This window comes from Etheostoma spectabile, chromosome 6, assembly GCF_008692095.1.
Source record: "Etheostoma spectabile isolate EspeVRDwgs_2016 chromosome 6, UIUC_Espe_1.0, whole genome shotgun sequence".
NCBI lineage: Eukaryota > Metazoa > Chordata > Actinopteri > Perciformes > Percidae > Etheostoma > Etheostoma spectabile.
Window position 1 is genome coordinate 10,279,732 of NC_045738.1, and position 21,405 is coordinate 10,301,136.

At 41.9% G+C, this 21,405-nt stretch overlaps 3 protein-coding genes across 8 annotated transcripts in view; 2 read left to right on the plus strand and 1 right to left on the minus strand.

Moving 5' to 3' along the window:
- zbtb7b (zinc finger and BTB domain containing 7B) overlaps positions 1-3,220 on the plus strand; it is a 22,475-nt gene extending 19,255 nt beyond the window's left edge. For all 4 annotated transcript variants that reach the window (XM_032517728.1, XM_032517729.1, XM_032517726.1 and 1 more), the window contains one exon: positions 22-3,220. In XM_032517728.1, coding sequence (XP_032373619.1) covers positions 22-652 — 631 coding nt within the window. In that variant the 3' untranslated portion in view covers positions 653-3,220. The remainder of the gene's footprint in view (positions 1-21) is intronic.
- The window catches only part of khdc4 (KH domain containing 4, pre-mRNA splicing factor), a 20,708-nt gene extending 3,793 nt beyond the window's left edge, over positions 1-16,915 (minus strand). The window contains exons 1-14 of one of the 3 annotated variants that reach the window (XM_032517731.1): positions 16,743-16,915; positions 16,180-16,357; positions 15,930-16,058; positions 15,747-15,826; positions 15,593-15,645; positions 15,328-15,506; positions 14,973-15,184; positions 14,792-14,852; positions 13,443-13,503; positions 13,077-13,327; positions 12,854-12,997; positions 11,997-12,106; positions 11,804-11,889; positions 10,123-10,922 (exon numbers count right to left, since the gene is read on the minus strand). In XM_032517731.1, the coding sequence (XP_032373622.1) occupies positions 10,690-10,922; positions 11,804-11,889; positions 11,997-12,106; positions 12,854-12,997; positions 13,077-13,327; positions 13,443-13,503; positions 14,792-14,852; positions 14,973-15,184; positions 15,328-15,506; positions 15,593-15,645; positions 15,747-15,826; positions 15,930-16,058; positions 16,180-16,357; positions 16,743-16,771 (1,806 nt within the window). In that variant the 5' untranslated portion in view covers positions 16,772-16,915 and the 3' untranslated portion in view covers positions 10,123-10,689. Of the gene's footprint in view, positions 1-10,122; positions 11,890-11,996; positions 12,107-12,853; positions 12,998-13,076; positions 13,328-13,442; positions 13,504-14,791; positions 14,853-14,972; positions 15,185-15,327; positions 15,507-15,592; positions 15,646-15,746; positions 15,827-15,929; positions 16,059-16,179; positions 16,358-16,742 lie in introns of those variants that run through there. The other 2 variants (XM_032517732.1, XM_032517733.1) reach the window with 2 other exon arrangements.
- On the plus strand, positions 3,955-9,779 carry LOC116690648 (NADH dehydrogenase [ubiquinone] flavoprotein 1, mitochondrial-like). The gene is given in 12 exon segments (XM_032517734.1): positions 3,955-4,206; positions 4,700-4,782; positions 4,869-5,039; positions 5,165-5,348; positions 5,437-5,626; positions 6,062-6,274; positions 6,821-6,987; positions 8,559-8,589; positions 8,592-8,638; position 8,863; positions 8,928-9,073; positions 9,615-9,779. Coding segments are annotated over 12 exon segments (1,413 nt in total). The 5' UTR covers positions 3,955-4,122; the 3' UTR covers positions 9,711-9,779.
- Positions 16,916-21,405: the final 4,490 nt, after the last annotated feature.

Genomic DNA, 21,405 nt, shown 5'->3' on the forward strand with positions numbered 1-21,405 from the left:
TCCCTTTTTCCCCTTTATTAGGAATGATAAGTTGAAGATCCACATGAGGAAACACACCGGTGAGCGTCCTTACCCCTGCCCGCACTGTCCTGCCCGGTTTCTCCACTCATACGACCTCAAAAACCACCTGTCCCTCCACAGTGGGGCGAGGCCCTTTGAGTGTCCGCTCTGCCACAAGGCCTTTGCCCGAGAGGACCATCTCCAGCGTCACCGCAAAGGACACAGCTGCCTGGAGCTGCGCACACGCCGGCCCAGACGTGGTGCTGAGCTTGGGGAGGATGGGAGTGAGGACGGAGGCGGGAGAGAGCAGTCAGACCCTCTGGAGGCTCTGCCTTTACAGGCCCACTCCTCAGCGTTGCTCCCTCGCACAATGCTTGATGACGGGAGTGGATCCGGTATCGGCCCCCCGCTGATGTTTCCAGGTGACGTTGAGAGGGAGCGGTCTCTTGCCCTTCAGGCCTTGGCTCAGCTTGGGCCTCACAGGCTGGCGGGCTACCCTGAGCTCTTCTTGCGAGGTCTGGAGCTGCGAGGGGGCAGAGAGGCAGAGGGAGAAGATCCAGGAGGAACCCACTCGCCGGCTGCGCATCGCGACCGATGGGCTGACGAAGTTGAAGAGGAACTTGGAGAAGAAGAAGCGGAGGAGGAGGAATAGTGTAAAGAGGGTGTGTGTGTGTGTGTTGTGTGTGTGTGTGTGTGTGGTGTGTGTGTGTGTGTGTGTGTGTGTGGTGTGTGTGTGTGTTGTGTGTGTGTGTGTGTGTGTGTGTGTGTGTGTGTGTGTGTGTGTGTGTGTGTGTGTGGTGTGTGTACCTGTGCGTGTCTGTGTGGTAAAGCATCCACAGTAAAAAAAATCTCACTCAGGTGGCTGGACTAATAACCTGCTGCTCCAATATAGAGAGCGCTTAAAAAAAAATTTAAAAAACAAACAAATAAATGTTATTAAAAGAAAAAATGGAAAACGGGTTTTCTTAGATATTGTAAATGTTTGTCTTCTGGCTCTTGGCATTTTGATTTAATTTGTCTTTTTAGATTTTATTTCTCGTTTACTGTTTTAATTTCCTGTATTTCAGGTTTGAGCTGTTTGATTTGATTTTCTAGCTGGACATGCGTGTGTTGCGTGTGTGGTAACTGGGATGCTATTTACTATGCAAATTAAAATCCAGAGCTGCGACATGAAGGGATCTTTAAAGATGTTTATTTTAGTTACAAAAAAAATGTATTGATTCTGGTGCAATTCAAAAGTCATGGCTCCTAGATCACAAGAATGAGTTTGTGTGCCCGCTGTCCTCTGGTGGTTATCAGTAGAAAGGCACTGTAGTTAATCAAACTCCTTCTGTACATTGTACGCAATAATGTTTGTTGTGTCTTTTCTTGTTAGTGGTAATCTTTGCTTTGACTTGGTGCTTAAACCAAAGATTTTTAGTTCAGCTATTTTCTTAAGTCTTAAGTTAACAGGAGAGGAGAGAGGTGAATTGTAGCCAATGTTGGATTTGAAGAGAAGACTCTTCCCAACTGTTTTGATAGCCATGAGAAAGAATCTGCTTCCATGTTTGAGTGTTTCAGAGCCGTAGAGCTCTGTGTTAAATGCCTGACCAAAATAGACAAAGTCTGGGTCAATGAGTTGATGTTGATTATGTTAAACACATATCTTCCTTTCCCAAAGGCTGTGGATTATCAATGCACTCGTTTGGGTTCCTTGTTTGAAAAGAAATATGGAAAAGGGGCAAAAAAGTGAGTGAGTGAAAGAGTTGGCATTCCCCCTTTTCTGTATATATTTATTTATTGTTATTTATTATGGTTATGGTTTTTTATAAGACCAAATCCAAGGGTAGGACACAGATCACAAGTCTTACAAAAAGCTGCATTGCGCTAAAGATTTGGACTCAACATCTCCATATAAGTTAACGCCTTTTTCATGGGCTGCTTGACTTCTTTTGACGATTCTTCCTCAAATGCATTCTTTGCACATTTAACCCTGTCAGGTACTGCAATATTACAGGCACATTCCATCCTCCGGGGTAGGGAGAAGGGAACAGCGCAAAGAAGTCAGGAGGTTTGAAACCTTCGATAAAATTGGAACACAGAAGGACTTGTTGTTGGACATGTTCAGTATGCTTTTCTGTTGTTAATTTCACATTTATCGTAGTGTAACACATGTTAACATGGCAGTTCTTATAAATCGGCCACCATTGTTCTAAAGGGGCTATTATCATTTGAGTTAATCTATCTTCGACCAAAAACCTTTTAAGTTGCATCATGCTTTCCCTGGACCAGTACATTAAGGCCTTTTGCAGGGTGTAATGCAGTCGGTAATGGTTTTAAACGACAGCAATTTTCTTTTTATTTCCAAATCTCTTGAAAACCATGTAGTCAGAACCTGCTGTCGCAGTCTGCGGGTCTGACTCTGTGTGCACTATCCGTTCCTTGTTGTGTAGTAAACCTTTTTTTAATTTCCATTTTATTTGCACTATGAGATTTGAGAACTTCAAGCCTTTTTGTCTGACCTTCAATATCTAGTCCATTAACTCACTCAATACCATTTAAGATTGTGATTGAAATACTTCTTTAAAACCTGCATACATAGAATACTCTTCCTCCTGCATAATAGTACAGAGTTATAGTCAATATATTATATATTGGGATGAAGTTGCCTTAGATTTTTTTTTTTTGAGCTGCAACTACTCTCAGGAAATCTTGAGCAATGCACTAAGTGATTATACACAATATAAAATGGGAAGAAATGGTTTGGTGCTGTCAGGTGATTGACACTCTTCATGTAAGTGTAAGGCCAGTGGTTTCAAAATGAGAGATTTTGTATCATTTGACGGTTGAAAACCAAATGAAATAAACCTGTTATGAGATTAAAAAATAGGGAAATAATAGGTATGATAGTAAACTCCTGGCCTTACTGGAACCAGTCCTACTGGAATGGCAGTGTGGCAGTTGGTACTGCCTGTGAAGGGTGTTGGTGCTCCCAGTCAGAGCTTTGTGAATGAATGAGGGTTAACTGATGCCAGCTGTGAAGTGTGTGTTTCTATGTGAGCTGTTTGTTTTCTTGGCTTCGGTGAGGGGACATGGGGTCTGGTCTGTGTAAAGACCCCGCTATCAGGGATACATTTTTGTCTTTCAGTTTTTAGTGGAACCTTTTCAGAGATATTAATTAATTTTCCCATCATTTGTTTCAATAAATGTAAAGAAAATAAATAAACATATCTCAGCTTGATCTTTTCTGTGTTTCTGTTATTAATTCCAACAAAACGACCCTTTTTAGGAAAGGCTTTAGTAAAAAAGTAGTTCATTTGGTCATTAAAGAGTTATTGAGTGACCAAGATGTGTGCTGGTTGGGAAATTACAGTTGACTTGTGCTCTCTGGTGGACAAACTGTGTACTGGGCAAAATATTTTTGTGAATACCTTAAATTTATCTTTGGCATTTCTGTTCTGAAATTTCTTACTCATTAGTAACTTGTAATAATATGACTGAAGAAGATGTCCTTTTCCCCATATTAGCGTCCTTTTTTCACAGCAGACATTTTGACAAGTTAGATGGCTGAATTACATTCAGCTGATTCAGCTTCAGGGTCCTGCTGTTGTGCATGCTGGCTCACTGCTTACTGGGGCACCTGGATAGAACTGAGCCATTGTGAATGTAATTAGTAAAAGTAGGCCTATATTAGTTTTCTTACTAAGATGAGTAAAAATAGCTTCTGGGAAATAAAGGCCTAGTTGTCAAATAGGCCAGTCAAGGGCTATTTATGGACCCTGGATACGTGTGATTGTTACCTTCACATTAACAATCTAGTTATAACATTGTTAACCATGTACAAAGTCCCTTGATGATTGCGCCCTTTTGCGACCCTGATACTCACAAGTTAATTGTCAGTTTGATTGAACGCGCACGCGCCTTTGGGAAGTTGCACGGGCGGATGGGATAGGATTTGACGTAGTTCCATTTATCCTCTTAGTTTAATTAAGCTAAACGGGCAGGGCCATACTGCAGCTCCTGTAACAGCGGAGTTTTCAGAAATCGTTTTGATTGTATGACAAGTGAAACGGAGGCTCTCGGAGGGAAAGCTTTGGACGATAAAACCGTTTGAGGGAGTTGGAGGTGTTTGTCGCTCGCAGGATGCTGCCTCGGCGGATGCTGTGGGGCGCTGTGGTGCGTCAGGTCGCTCCGCGTCTGACCTGCAGCACTGCAGCACAGCCGCAGGTAGGCCTGCATGCACAGTACCATACACACACACACACTGCAGAACACACTGCAATAAAACTCAGCACACTTGCCCTCAGGCCTACTTTCATACAGAGGGTTTTGACACGCAGTAAGTAACTGAGGTTTTAGTCAAATGAGATTATCCAACAGAACTACAGAAATAAACATGATATTCTTTAACCAGCTATTTTTGATTAATTTGTTTTTGGACTTCAACATTTTCACATTCTATATGATATATAAGATAGGACAGGCAGACGTTGTTGTGGTCACAAAGTATTAGAGGTATATTGAATTTAAATGTATTGTGGACTTTAGGCCTATGTTCATTATATAGCAGAGCATACTAATTATTGCCCATTTCATGTAGGCTACTGTAAAATTTGTATTAATAGTGGAAAATCATAACAGAAATGATCTCAGTACACATTACAGATACTTTTTACAGTGATCAATCACACTTTTCTGTTATCTTTATCTCCGTCACTAGGTAAAGCAAAAAAAGACCACATTTGGCCCTCTGAGTGATGAAGACCGGATATTCACCAACTTATATGGCCGGCATAACTGGAGGTAAAGGACTTTTTTTTTCTTGCAGACCATCTCTAAGGACCTAAACTCAATAGAAAGACTTGTTCACCTCTCCCTCTTCCTACCAGACTCGAGGGCTCACTGAGACGAGGAGACTGGTATAAGACTAAAGAGATCCTACTGAAGGGATCAGACTGGATCCTAAATGAGGTAAAAATCTCCGGGCTTCGAGGCAGAGGAGGAGCTGGCTTCCCCACTGGCATGAAGTGGAGCTTCATGAACAAACCCAGCGATGGCAGGTAAGAGAAGGAAAAGAAACAATTGAGATTAGTCAGAGACACTTTAGGATCACTGTCCACATCAGCAATGACACTCTGGTGATGCATCAGTCTATTGAGTGTTTCCTTATATCCTGCGTCCTAAGGCCAAAGTACCTGGTGGTGAATGCTGATGAGGGCGAGCCTGGGACATGTAAAGACCGTGAGATAATGCGTCACGACCCCCATAAGCTAATAGAAGGCTGCCTGATTGCCGGGAAAGCCATGGGCGCTCGTGCTGCCTACATCTATATCCGAGGAGAATTTTACAATGAGTCATCAAATCTACAAGTATGCAAAGGAATAGATGGATGACCCGTCAATCTATAGTTGTTGTGTGATTTATACTATGTGTTGTTTGTTTCTACTAATCAAACAGGTGGCTATCAATGAGGCATACAAAGCAGGGCTGATAGGCAAGAATGCCTGTGGCTCTGGGTTTGACTTTGATGTGTTTGTGATGCGGGGGGCCGGCGCCTACATCTGCGGGGAGGAGACGGCTCTCATCGAGTCTCTTGAGGGCAAACAAGGGAAACCTAGACTCAAGCCGCCATTCCCTGCAGACATAGGTGAGGTTAAAGCTCCACAGCTTCCTACTCTCAGTTTCCTACTGGGGTTAATTGTGGTTTAAAGGAGAAGCACGTAGGATTTAGTGGCATCTAGCAGTGAGGTTGCAGATTGCAACAAATTGAATACCCTTTCTCTCACCCCTCCCTTTCCAAGCGTGTAGAGAACCTACAATGGCCTTCTGGGAACATAAAAACAAGAAAGGCCCCTAGAGCCAGTGTGTGATTTGCCCGTTCTGGGCTACTGTTGAGGCTAAGCTAATAACAATGCAACAACACTTAGTTTCAGTTCAATATACACTAATGAAAACATGATATTAATATATTATTATTATTATTATTATGAATATTATATTACATTTTTGCCAATAGATCCCCCTAAATCGTACACACTGGCCCTTTAAGTGATTATTTACTGCTTCATCTCTGTCCTTTAAGGGGTGTTTGGATGCCCGACAACAGTTTCCAACGTGGAGACAGTTGCTGTGGCGCCGGCGATCTGTCGTCGAGGCGGAGCTTGGTTTGCTAGCTTTGGGAGAGAGCGGAACTCTGGGACAAAGCTGTTCAACATCTCCGGGCACGTGAACACACCATGCACGGTGGAGGAGGAGATGTCTATTCCTCTGAGGGAGCTAATAGAGAGACACGCAGGTGTGTGTGTTTGCAGTCCACCTCTGTGTTGACAAGAGTATAATGGCTGCAGCCTGGAGCGTCCTATGTCATCCGTCCCGTCTCATGCGGTCTCGTCTCATGCGGAGGCGTGTCCAACAGTAAATCCAGAGGGTCAAAAATGCAAAATCGCGAATTTTTTTTTTTTTTTTTAATTAATTTATATGATTGCGGCAATCATACAAATGAATAAAATATGTTTGTTTTTTTAACTAAACAGGTCTGTAAGATAAATGCAGACTATCATACTGATGAATAAAAACACTTTTTTTACGTTTTTCAATTGATTGCAACAAATGTGGTCACGAATTTACCCGTGACTCCATCTGGAAAATTATTCGCGATTTCGTAACTTTGACCCTCTGGATTTACCGTTGGACGCACCTCCGCATGAGACGAGACCGTATGAGACGGGACGGATGACATGGGACGCTCCAGGCTGCAGCCATACCCGTTTCTGTGTTGATGCTGATTTACTTTACAAGATGTTGACATGACTCCTCTCTCCTCCTTGTGTGGTGGATGCAGGGGGAGTCAGGGGCGGATGGGACAATCTATTGGGAGTGATCCCAGGGGGGTCCTCGACTCCGATTATCCCTCGCCATGTGTGCGACGATGTTTTGATGGATTTCGATGACCTGGTCCGTGCTGAGACTGCACTGGGAACTGCTGCCATCATAGTTTTGGATAAATCGGTAAATAGATTCCTGAATAAATGTGCATACAAAAAAACATTGCCAGGGCTGCCAACTCTCACGCTTTGGCCGTGAGACACACGCATTGACTGGTTTCACAGCTCAACGCCACAACACCCCCGTTTTCTCACGCTTAAAGTGTCAACCCGGTGTCGGTAAAAATTTTGATAGATGATTTTATCTAAGTTTTTATCTGTTTAGCCACTAGTTGTGTTTTCAGAAGGGGGAGGGGGTTCAAGAGCGCTCCCTGTCTGTGAAAGTTTCGAATTGTCCCCAAACTGAGAATATTTTTTACGATCCATCCCATTCCCCCGGCTTTAGGTATGAGCTCTGAGTATCACAGACCGTCCGTCGCTTCTTTGTCCACTCTCTCTGTAACAATAGAGGTGAGCAGCGCGGCTGGTGCGTAGCAACTTCAGTTCATGTTAGGGGACCTGCTCTGCTGTGGACGTGACGCTTTGGCATCCGTGTAGTCCTCCGATAACGCCAGCGTACAGCCCCCTTTCTAAACTTTGTCAGAGACCAGAGACCCGAATGGGCGTCTGTGTCTTCCAGACGTCTGATGAGATCCACCATATCAGGGGGGAGCAAGACATGCACAGCAGACTATATTACAACTCTCCAAATCTCGGCAAACAGAGATGGGAGGAGTTATATTTTGATGTGGCACAAAGTTGTAAACATGAGCAGAAATCTGGTGAAACACATCTGAGTTATACTATATATACTATACTATATACAATATATCACTATCTATTTTACTATACTGCAAACATTGGGGCCACTATGTGTTCTCTAACCTCGGGTGCATCTCAAAATGTAACTGTAAATAATTAAATTTGATTTTTTATGAATGAACAAATAGTCTTTTTTTCCCCAAAAAGTAAATCCAGTAAGGGGGGCCCGGGGATGGGGGCCAACTTTACTGAACCTTGGCACAAAGGTAAAGGAAAAGAATTTATGTAGATCAGGGGTTTTATTCTTTTAGAATTTCAGTGGTCTTGGGTTGATCTAAACATTAATTTAATTTTGGGGTCCCTTGTCCCAACCCCCAGGGACCCCTGGCCCCTGTTTCCAACAGACCCAAATCTTCTCAGCTTTTGATGAGATTTGCTACTGTTCTTCATGTGGTCATTTGTTTGGGGCACGTTGTCTGGGTCAGTTTTTTATATCATAAGAGTTAATAATGTATATAATTAAATGCTGAATGCCGTAAAACCTGTTGATATACAAAAATGCAAGGTTCTTAACCCTACAGTTTTGCACATATCAGTAAGACTTGATTTTCTCATTTTTTGCAAAAAAAACTCTCAGAAAGTGCCCTTTAATGGTTTATTTTTCAATTTTTTTTCCTGGGGGGGCATACCCCCGACCCCCCCCAGGGAGAAACCCCACCCCCCCACATATCACAAATCCCCAATTTAAACCCTGAAGGATAAAGACCCCAAAAAATTGCTTTGTACGTGGCAAAATATGGGTTGCCCCCCAAATCTCACTCCAAGGTTTTGGGAAAAGTTGGCAGCCCTGCATGCACTGAGAATTGTATTTGTAGGCTTGTTGTTGTCCTTCAGACAGATGTGATCCGAGCCATCGCACGTTTGGTTGATTCTACAAACATGAGAGCTGTGGCCAGTGCACCCCCCGCAGAGAGGTAAGAGACGCACCAATGTATTTAACACTAGTAACAAAAGTCAAACATGCAGTGAGTTTGTTTGACACAAAATACTCTGGTGCAAATGAAAGCCTACATTCAAAACGTAACTTAAGTAAAACTTAACTAAAATAAAATAAAGTATCAACAGTAGTTATTAATTTTCTTCTGGTGGGTATTTGCCAGAAAAAGATATTTGGTCGAAACATTGCTTAAAGGTCAAGGGTGCTCTCCAGTGTGAAAGCTTTTCTGTTGTATTCATCTTTCCATTCTTTGCTCCCTTCTTAAGGAGTCGACTGGATGGATAAAATGATGTGGAGGTTTGTTCGAGGAGAAGCAGCAGCTTCAGAGATCGACATGATCTGGGAGCTAAGCAAGCAAATAGAGGGACACACCATCTGTGCCCTGGGGGACGGAGCTGCATGGCCTGTGCAGGTGACCCCTTGTTTTTTTTCTATTTACCAATCTAACAAAGGTGTTAATGACTGACTGAGGTTACAAGTTCAAAAGTTAATATCCTTGACATTCCACTCTAGGGATTGCGCCGTTGCCTCCAGAAATTCTGCCGGATTTCACTCATTTCACTTTAGGCAGTATATCCGTTGCATTGGGCTTCCTTTGTGTTGACATTTTGAACTCCGGTCAATGTAGGAGGACTGTGGTTAACCTTTTCTCAGATCTCTGCAAGGTAAATCCAGATAGCTAGCTTGAGTATCTGTCCAGTTTGAGTTTTCTGTTGCAAGACTAAAACAACTTTTAAACTTAGGCCTACACGTTCCTTCCGAGCCTATTTTACAGACGATTGTGATTGGTTTAAAGAAATGCCAATAAACCAGGGGACATTTTCCACCTCTCCCTGAATACTTTGTGGAGTAGCCAGACTGTCCTCTAGCACACTTTGGAGGAGGTAGTACCAAGTACCAATTTACATTTTAATAATAAGGTCTTTTGTCCTTCACATTTTTTCCATCGGCAGGGACTGATCCGCCACTTCCGGCCGGTCATGGAGCGCCGCATCACTCAGTATGACAAGAAAAATCCTCCAAGAGAGCCAGAGATGGAGATGATCTGAAGCGGTGCTGGACTCCATTATAGCCTTCAGCCCTTCTTAACAGTAATAATAGCTCATTGTGCAATATGACATTGTGTACCACATTTTTTTGAACATAGTTCAAATAGGAGGTAGTTCAAATTTGAAAATATTTCTGTTCTGATTAAGAATGCAGCATTGTACTGCTTAAATGGCATTACATTTTTTCCTTAACTTTAAAAGTTATCATCATTGCAAAACCCTTACAGGCAAAATGTTTTTCAAGTGAGAATAAATATAAATTCTGCAGAAAGTTGGTCACTTAATCCATTTTTATTTTGACAGGCAGAACTGTTGACAGCCAATTGGCAAATGTGAGGTTTATTAAAGTCTGGCAGAGCAGACTTTAATAAGGAAAATACGCGTTACTAAAAATCACAAGCTCAACACGGCAATAAATTAAGTTTATTTATTTCACAAAAGCATGAAATAAATTCCATAGCTTTACTACATTTTAGTCCAATATGATCTGTACAAAAAGACCAGAATAGGAAAGGATGGTGTCACTGATCTGGAGAGGGAAAAAGGGGGTAACAAAAAGCTGTACTAGGGATAAAATGAAAAGTGGTCAGTGATGTGCAACATCATTGCCTTGTGATAATGTTTTTACAAAGACACTATATTCAATAAACACTTCACCTGGCATCTGTTTTCAAACCATTCCAAAAAAAAATCTGGAGGCAGAATATCTCATCTGACCATCTATACATCCACAAAATAGTTTGAGTATCAGTCCTGCAAATGTTTATGTTCAAACTAAAATGTGTGCACCAAAAGAAACAAACCGTAGTTTCCCAAAACATTAATATGTCCATTTGGACCCATGTACTAAAATAATGCTGGAACCAACATGAGGTGGAGTCATCCATGTGATGAACGGTGGAAAAAGACAGGCTCAGTTTGGGTCAACATCCTGTAAGACTCGGCACAAAGCACTGAGGGAGTTCAGATATTTCCTGTTTTAGGGTGCCATCCAGAAGGGCATTGACTGCTGCTGTGGCTGTGTTTTAGCACGAGGGGGAGGTGGAGGAGGGCAGCGGTAGCCTTGTGTCCAGCCTGAGGAGGTGGAGTGGGGGGGAACTGCCCCAGGGTTACCTGGCCCTGAGGCTTTGGAGGTTGAGTGGTCTTCCTCTTCATCAGAGGAGTCGCCGGTGTACGCCACCAAACCAGTTTTCATTCTCTTCACTGAGGGCTCTGAAAGAAGAGGGGAAGAATGCAGAGGAAAGAAAGAAAAGAAAGGTGGAGAGGAAAAAATACACAAAAACAACAGCGGCAACATGTTTCACGTAGGACAGGTTCAAGTTAATTATTCCAAACACATTTTGGGAGAAACAAGTAGTTAATGGATTGAAATCATATTTTGTCAGCAGAGTAGAGGAGGGGGCGGCCATTCGAAAGCCAGCCATTGGTTGGTGGGGAGCCGTCCATGGGAGTAGTAGGACAGCGTCACAGGACGAGTGTTGCCCCACCCCCAATCAGAATCCAGCATCACCCCAGAGATACATGGAAAAGAAGAAAAACACAGAGAAAAAGAGAAAAACACAAAAACAGGAGAGATTCTCGTTAGTGAGGAAAGCAAACAAACTACAAACAACCCCAGACTGATGATGTCATCAGAATGGGACGGTCACGTCGATTCGAAATATCAGACTTCTTAAACAAGATGTACAAATGCACAAAAGATGTCGGGTCATAGCTCCGCCTCACTATCTGGAGATTTCTAGTCACAGCAGCAGAATCCTGCAAGAATCATAAAAAGCATAAGGCCCAGTTTGAGTATTTATCTAATCTGCCACAAAAACATAATTCAAATCCAAAGAATACAAGCTGTTTGAAGAACATTTTGGGATTTATGTAACAGCTATACCTCTTTAATCTCAGTGAAACCACTGACATTTAGACACAGTCTAGTGGCCTGAGAGAGGATTTACATTTTACTCTTTGCAGCTCTACATTAAATATGTAAATAGATCCAGGCTGAGCTTAGAAAGAGTCACAATACAAATCCATAGTCCCCCTGACTGTGGATTTGGATTTGGGCAGGGATTTATGAGTCCACAGGATAATACCCTTACCCACGGGGCCTTGTGGTGCCCTTTTTTCCTCCATCTTGGGTCTCACGCCATTCACAGTCAGCAGAGGTGGAGGCATTAGCTGCCTACTGGAGAACACAGAGAGAAATGGTGTGAGTTAACTATGCCTTTTGGGCCTTACATATCATTAATATTTAATTAATAAAATGTAAACAAATGTAACTACACTGTGTACCTGTCCCTCTCACTCGGTGGGCCAGAGGAACTCTGAGGTGGGGGACCTGTAGTCTCGGAGCTGCCCACTGGGAAGCCTGCACCTAAATTAGTCATATGAATGGGTCCATGCTATGAGCAGAAAAACACACAGGCGCAATTAGCACACATCCTCTACTAAACCCTGTCCTGACACTAGCTAATATGACTAATCACTAAATCATCAACAACAAAGTAAAAAACTGTCATTGTGAATAGCTTACCACAAGTTTGATTACTCTGACATTCCCCCAGCCACTATGAAAGATACTTAAAGCTCATATTATCAGTATCAATAATACCTTTTTCTGAAACGTCTTATTACCATAGAACGTATACAAGAAACTGCAAACCATGCCATCTCAACAATGTACGTAAAACATTTAAAGAAAGGATGAAATGGTAGTGTGAAGTAATAGAGCAGCTAAAGACATAATGTAAATGCAAATGTAAATTGCGTATTTAATAGCGCTGTTCCAGTCTTAACAACTGCTCAAAGCGATTTAAAATCTACGAATACATTCACCTTACACACATTCTACACTGTGCGGCTGCCGTACAGTGCCCCTGCTCATCAGATAAACATTCATACGCATTGACACTCCTGCGCAGCACCGGGCAACTCGGGTTCGTGTCTTGCCCAAGACCTTCGACAATGACTGCAGGGCGGGATCGACCACAACCTTCCAATTGGCAGCACCGCTAATAACATGACCCAGCCGCCCACGCTAGCACACAGCACTCACAGATAATACATAGGGGCCAAAGTTAAGAAAGAAAGGGGAAATAAAAATCAGCAGAATAATTAGGGGTTGTAAAGGTGGAAGAGCTAAATATCACCTGATATCCGAGTAGGCCGCTGTTCCTCTCATCTGGGATCTCCTCTGTGAAACGTCTTTTCTGTGGTGGGTTGACTGGAGCGGCAGGAGGTGGAGCTTTGGGTGGCGCTGCAGCTGATGGAGGAAAAGGTACAGGAGGAAGAGTCTGCAGGAATGGAAAGACATATAGTAAGTATTATTGCTTTGCATGCTTTACACACATGGTTTTGATGGTTCGGTCCTACCTGTGGCATAGTGCCTGAAGCAGCAACAGGAGCTGGAGCGAGGGAGTGAGCGGGTGCAGGGGGGAGGGAGTACTGAGGAGGCACACCTGCAGGTGCAGTGGGATGTATAGGAGGTGGGATAGTGTAAGGGAGGGAGACAGGTTGTGGTTGAGGTGGTGGTACAGGCATGGCGTAGCCTGGCTGGTATCCAGCAGGGGGGTAGTAAGGAGGCTGAGGAGGCATCCCATTCACCACTGGAGGCTGTGCAAAGCCTGGAGGGGGAATGGGTGAGAAACAGATCAGAATCTTCCAATGACTTGACAATTGACTGCATTGCCAAATCAAGTGATAAATCTAAACCACAGAAAGCCATCAGCTATTTTGTACCTTGTTGTGTCGGCATCATTGAGCTCATTTGATTGAGGAAACGGGAGTACTCTGCATGAACCTAGACAAAGACAAACCTTGTTTGTCAGGATGTTAGTATGAAAATGTACTATTGTAGGTAAACATGTTAAGAAAACAGCAAAAAAACATAGATGTAACATGTCACTTATGAAAGAGAACATTGTATAAACCTACTGTATAATAATAATAACTATAAATATAATCCTGTAATTGTCTCCATCTGTTAAAAGCCCAACCAACTCGGGTTTTCGCCAGTTGTATGTCACTTTTATTTCATATATATATCCAACTTATTTAATACCTTCTGGTAGAACTTCTATTTTTTCTTTTACTTTCTGCAGGAAGCTGTCTGAAGAAAATACCAATAACATGTAACATCTGTAAAAGCTTAGAACATTGACGTCATTCATGCCACAAGAAGTGTGTGTTTTTTGACACTGACTTTTAGCTTTGTTTGTCAGAGTTGGTTGGTAACATTCAGTATGTTTACATGTCCACCAATATTCCACTATTATTCTGGATACGACAATATTCTGAATTTGATACATGTCATGTAAACAGCATATTCCAGTTGGATATTCCAAATAAGGCCTTTTTCCAAATATAGCATTTTCTGATTAAGACGTGGGATATTCTGGTATTACTCGGGTTTTAGAGGCATTGTTTGATCATGTATACAACGCATTCGGAATATGCGTCTCAAGTGGTGTTTTCACCGCAGGCTTATGGTCAGCTCTGTACGTTACTATGGTTTCTGTACACAAACCAACCAGCCAACAGTTTGCCCGGCTGGAGAACCAAAAAATACAGGTATACAGCTTTTTTGCACGGCTACATGTAAACGGGAATATTAGCAGAATACTCACTTGCATTAGCCATGTAAATAGCTTAGTCGGAATCTCGTCTTTTTTGGAATTAGGGCAAAAACATGTGCATGTAAACATAGTCACTGATTTTGTTAGTTACACAATTTGGAAATTCTAGTAGTGGCCAGAAGGGATATTATTGATTAATAAATTAAACATTAATAATGGCTAATAATTTGATTAGTCGAGAATATATTGTACCAAAGTTAATGTACATCCCTGGGACGTTTGCTTTGTGCTGTGTGGGTGTTTTCGACAGCTAGATTTGTGCCAAATCTGTCAGCTGGTGGTGGCCTGTGATCCAGCTCTTCCTCCAGCCAGTTAACAATGTCAGCAACAACAAAGCATGCATTTGGAGTTGTATGAGCTTGTAATGAATGTCAATTGTAGTTGGAATAAAAAAGCACAGACCTGGACACAGTATTGTGGTTTAACATTTCACCATAACAAGAAATTACTCACCGTCTGAAGCAGGTTCTCACACAAGGTTTTTGCTGCCGCGAGTCCATCTGGTTTAGGATGACTGGAGAGAGAACAACCTGCATTTAGTTCTACTGAGCCCACAATGCTATGGAACAAAAACTAGTTAATATTATTACCAAAGCAGATGTTCTTAATCTTTTTTTAATAGAACAACACCCACCTAATGTAGATGTACATGGGTTCAAAGGCCTCTCGTCCAGAGGCAGGCTCCAAACAGCCTGATCCTTTTCCTCTAAGGAAGACTTTGGCCCCAGTCTCAGCCTGAATATGTTGCAGGTACGAACAGCCAGGGCCCTCAACCCGCTCTTTGACCACAAACCCGAGGATAGCATGCTCCAGGCCCACAAAGATTTTATCTTGAACATAATGCATCTGAGAAAAGAGGGACAACATAAGGGGATAAATACAACTATATGCATTACTTTAGGTAAAATTAAAAATATTGTCTTCTTCGTCAGCAACACTTTTAGTGTGTATACTAAGCTTTAATGGTAATAGCATTTATTTACCCTTACCCCGGACTGAAAGTGTGGTTTGTGATAGGTCATGGGAGGCAGCGAGGGAGGAGGCGGGTTGTGCTGCTGGTAAACTGTGACTGAAGCCCCACTTGGGGTGAACGGTGAAGAAGATGATGAGGCAGTTGCAGCCTTCACCACACCATTGGTGATGATCTCCTTGATTCTATTAACTGCCCCTGCAGAACAAGGGAACAAAACCATCAGTTTAATTACATGATATATGAAGACACATTCATGAAAAAAAGTCTGAAAAAGTACTGACTGTCGACGAGCTCTCTAGTCTGTCCTTGGACATGCAGATACAGAGGTCGATCCCTAAGTGGAAAGAGCAAAAGGGTTGTGTTAAAATAATAATTAAAGCAGCAAGTTGACTAGTTTTTATGATCACTATCTGAAAATGAGATGAGAGAAGTCACCCTGGTAGCGCTTTGCCCTTCTCTTCTGCTGTCATGTAACGGCCTCTGGTTGAAACTGCAGCGCCGCTAACTTTACTGATCTGCAGAAAAACAAGTGCATGTCAATAAAAAGTCCACAAAGCCAGTGATGGACTTAAGTATTTGAGATATTATTATATTGATGTTGATAACATTGTTACTGACCTCATCCTGTGTTTGTCCGCGTGTTAGCAAATTACGACAGGTAATTGGGACATCATTGATCTCAACCTCAGCTACAACCAAGTCATCTTTGGCTTTTGTTGGCACTGGCGGCTTCCCAATACATATAGACTGACAGAGGAGTAGAGTCAAGAGATACATTATGTGTCACAAGGTAATAGGAGACACTGTCACTCAACAGTATTAGAGACTAACCAGGCATTTCTTATGCATAAATTATGCTCCATATTACCTTATCAGGTGGTCCCGGGATGCCTATCTGCGAGGGTTTGAGTTTGCCCTTAGCTACCAACATAGCATTAATCTTGGCAGCCACGGCAGCTGCAGCATCCAGAGCCCCGGTAGGTGCAGCTTCTGCCTCCCCGATCCCACCAGAGCCAGGGCCGGGCTGGTCCCATTTGCTCCGGCGGCTGGGAGAACAGATAAACATAACAGATGACACATTACACATCTGCCGTTGACCAATGAGCCAAGACGAACAAGAAGTGAGACTGGATTTTATTGTCTTACTTCTTTTTCCCTCCTATGGTTTAACCTTATTGTGATCATTCATGCACACAGAAGTACAGGCACACTTCAAACTGCATGCATTATTTTTAAATATCTTAAATATCTCATATAACATGTAACTACAGTATAACTAGTATAAACCAGTGCTGAGCTGCTAGACAACGATCCGCCATGATTACATAAACTGGCTAACTTAAGTTAGCTAGCTAGCCGGCTAGCTAGCTAGCTAGACGGCGAGTCAAATACCACAATAAAATATAAAACAGCTTGTTTTCACACACTCACCCGCCATTTTGGGTTCCACAATATGACATCAATATCTTGTAAAATGGAAATTAAATTTTTCTCTTAGTTTTAATGCAAGTGTGCCAACCCTCTCTTGACTTCTTCTGCACAGTAGTCTCTGTGATGATTACTAGCCACCGCTACGTAGCTCACTGAGTGTTTCCGCCTCCGGTTAATGTGTGCTTGCGGAAACCACAAGGGGGCGCCAGATACCAGCATGTGTCATGGGCATCAAAAGTGTTCAGATGTGGTGCGGCTGCCTCGCCTGTCCCATCTGTCATCACTTCCGTGCCACCCTTGGCGAGTTCTCCAGAGGAGGCATCAAAGTTTCCAGTGGAGGAAGAAGCCTTGAGCTGCAGGACATGCTTCATGATAGTCCATTTAATCAAGGTAAGTGTCAGCAACTAAGTACTTTTAAAAATGTCTTGTAAAATGCATGAATTAATGTCTCGTAGCATATAACTTTTAAAACACGTGTTATTTGATTTGTGCTGTGACTCCTGACGTTTTTGACAGATGGGTTTTTGCTGTTTGTGTCGCTCTTTAGATCGCAAGTTGACTGATGGAAATATGTGTTTGTGGCAAGTTTAGCTACATAGCTACAACACTATAAAGTCCAACATAGACCAAAGAAAAAGAACAATTTTATAGGCAAAATAGCAAATTCCAAAAGGGCTAATATATTTCAGGACCTGTTCATATCATTTTAATATGGCGTTAATGTCTTTTGACCTGTTGAAAGCATGGTCACATCTTTTGCAAATAGATTACAAACCTCTTAACCTCTCAAAATTGTTGAAAGTTGTCCAAGCTGTGGGCTTACAGTAGCCTATTCTTCATGGTTGCCAGCCAGGCCCTAAAGGCCATAAGCCAACATCCAATATCCTGTGCAGAGACATACCACAGCATCAGGCTGTTCTGATGTTCTGGGTTTCTCCAATTCACTCTGTACTCAGGTACAGGTGTTTAGTTACTGACCACCCAGGACCTCAGAGCATGGCCAGGAGGTGCAAGTTACTGTGGAAGGTTAGAACGCTGTGTGGGGGCAACATGGATCAATAGATTGTACAACCAGCAACCCTAGATGAATTTCTTTTGTCCTGTGTTGTGGGGTGTTGACAACAGTCTACAAAACCTTTGATTAGGATCAAGGTACGTCATGTGTACGTAAGAGGAAATTGCTTGTTTTAAAAGGCTCGATATTAGTTTTCAATCACAACACTGGCTTTGTTCACGCTCATCTATTAGGACTGAAGATATTTTTACTTTGCCTTTATTAATTCAAAAGTCAAAGTAATGGAATATTTTCAGCCCTTGTATTAAAATTAAGCTGCCATTTGTGAAATACTGCTTTTTAAGCTTTGCAATTATGTTTTCATTGAAGTAGGATGCAAGATTCTTTGGTTTTCTTTCTCATGTCATCTAGAGTTCATCTAGTTTGAACTTTCTCTTTCTTGCACTTTAAAGTCAGATCACATTCAACCATGATTTTCTTTCTCTAGAAAGCTGCTCAGTACCTTTTACACACACACAACATTTTAATGAGTTACATTTATTTTTATTAAAAGTAGATTTTATGATCAGTACAGTACTGATAAAGTTACAGTACAGCAGCTTAGTAGGACTTTACATCAAGACGTTGATCGCTGTTATATATACATATAGCAGCATATAGCTTTGATAGCTGAAGTAGTTGGTATTTAGTTTGTATTCAAATTCCTTAAAGATTTTATTTATCACATACTCAACCTATCTTATTTTATCATATTTTCATATTATCATATTTTGTGCAGTGAAATGCTTGGCTATAAACTGTGGATGTATCAGGGCAGTATTCATAGTGGAATTAATTTATATCCTTTTAGGATATTTGCTCTTTACTGGGTGAACAGAGCTTGTTCAAGTGTTGAGCCCTCAGGACGGGAGTCCTCCCCTCTGGGGACTCTGTTACTGGGATGGGTCAGTTACTGAGCCACCCGAGCTGGAAGTTCAGCCAGTGCAAAGACCGGGGAAGAACATGTTGTGTTGCCAATTTATAGCTGTTACTAGCAGCTGCTAATAAAATATTCAAGTACATAATATTACAGCATTATTGTACGCCAACGGTAGTGACATAAAGGCAGTGACTTACTTTATACATAGATTATACATTATGGATGCTTGGTGTAGAACAACCGAGTCTACACAGAGCTGACTAAAGGCAGAGGAAACTGTGAAAGAATAACTGTGAAAGACACAGTTCACATGAATGCCAATGGAGAAATAAATAATGAATTTAACACCAGGCTATAGGTAGTCAGTAGATTTGATGGTTGGTTTAAACTATGAAGTTTTGTTCTTATATTTCACCTGCAGGTGGCACTCTAATTCTAAACACCATACTGTCCACTCTTCCACCTTCACTCTCAGACAAGAAAGTGTCAATGTTAAAATCAATTAATATATATAGGGCCTAGAACTTAACTTTTTATTTTGATACTACTGAATGAAATCACTCATAGCTGCTAAGGGTGCTCCGATTGATCGGTCACTGATCGTAATCCGCTGATAAAGGCTTTAAATAGTTTGATCGGTGGTCTCCATAAAGGCCGATCTGATCGTGAGAAAACTAGTACTGAAAAAATATCTGCAGCGATAGAAAGAATTTTTTATTTTTTATTTTGAGCTAGAACAAAAAGCTAAACCATTACTGATATATTCTCTAAACACGTGTGACTGTTATGTCATGGCTTCTATTTTCAGTTCATTACAGCAGGACAAGCCTAAAATACTTTACACCTCATGCCTTTTTATCTTGACATCCCAAGATATGTGATTTTGTTTTCTTTGCTCTGCGCTTTACGTTTAAGTACACTTTAAGTTTGTGTAAATTAACAATGAGAGTTTTTTTGTAATTTATTTTGAAATAAGGCTTATTTGTTAAGCTCTAAGCTGTTTAAGATGTGTTTCTAACAGAGGAAGTAGAATGTTGAATGTTTCCTGTCAACAGTTGACAATTCACAATACATTATCTTCTGTTAATTTTAATACATATACATTGTTGTTAAGACTACTGAAATTAATAAATGATAAATAGATGACATGATAAATAGAAGGCTTCAAATAGACCCGGTGACCGCTATCAACCAATGTTGCCTCCAGCATTCGTTGATCGGCCCCAAACATCCTGATCGGAGCACCTTTAATATCTGCCATTCCTTTGTGTGAAATGCACATTTGGCGTAACAAGAAGCAGCTAGTCCTTTGGGAAGCCATGCCACTAGTCTATTAGTATTCACATACATAATAGGGCTGAAACTAACAGGTATTTTCATTATTGATTAATCTGCTAATAATAATAATAATAATAATAATAATAATAATAATAATAATAATCATAAAAAAATAATTTACATAGCGCTTTTCAGGGACCCAAAGTCGCTTTCCAGGGCAAGGTAGAAAACAAAATAAGGCTTAACAAAACAGTACAAACAAAACAAAAAACAACATAAAACCAGATTCAGGCACAGATGAAAAGGGGAGGGGAGGGGGGGCTATTGGATAAGCAGAGGTAAATAGATGGGTCTTGAGGCGGGACTGGAAGATGCTGAGGGATTCAGAGTTGCGGATCTTTTTGGGGAGGGAGTTCTAGAGCTTGGGAGCTGCCCTGGAGAAGGCTCTGTCCCCAAAACTGGTGGGACTTGGAGATGGATAGGAGACCGGCTGAGGTGGATCTGAGGGGTCGTGAGGGTTGGTAGGGGGAGAGGAGGTCTGTGAGGTGTGAGGGGGCCAGATGGTGGAGGGCTTTATTCTTGATTCTGGAAGTAGTCAGAAAGTAGTGAAAAATTTCCATTAGCATTTCCTAAGGTCCAAGGTTATGTGTTCAAATGTCTTGCTTCGTCTGACCAACAGTCCAGAACCCCAAAATATGTAATTTCTGGTCATGCAAGACTAACAAAAGATGCAAATCGTCACATTTAAAGAGTTGGAACGAGGTAATATTTGGTACGTTTGCTTGAAAGATTCTTAAGAAATAGTCAAACTTTATTTTCTGCTGATCAACTAATCGTTTCAGCTCTTATACACAATAGCACATCAACACATGCTTTTGTTTCTAAGATTGAACAGTGCTATGGAAATGCATAATTTCCTTTCACCTCCCTGCATGAACAAACCATGAGGTTCAGATGAGTTAGTTGTCAGAAGGTCAGAGGTCAGGGGAGCTTTGACGCCTAAGTCGACGGGGATGACTGTTTACGGGCAGCGAGGAGGTGAAGGCAAGGGAGCACAGAGAAATGTTGAAACACAGGGAGAAGGAGCGAGAGGGACAGACGTGCCATATTTACTGTCTTTCCTAGTAAGAGCCCAAGTGCGAACCGTAATGTGTATGTTGGTTGATGTAACCTCCGGCCTTCAAGGCACGCAAGCCTGGGTCTCGCCTGATCCTGGCGGCTGACACAGAGGTGTGAAGTCAGGGGACGTGATGGGGAGGAGGGCGCGTCATGGTGAGCTTGCCATGGGTTGAACAAAGAAACACTGTGAGCTTCCAGGTTTCAGTGTTTGCTGTCAAACCCGCAATCACAAACCATTTTTTTAATGCTGTGTAGCACACATGTGCAGGTGTCGTAAAACTTAAATTAGTGTGTGTTTAATAACAAGCTGATGTTACAGATGTTGAATGTCT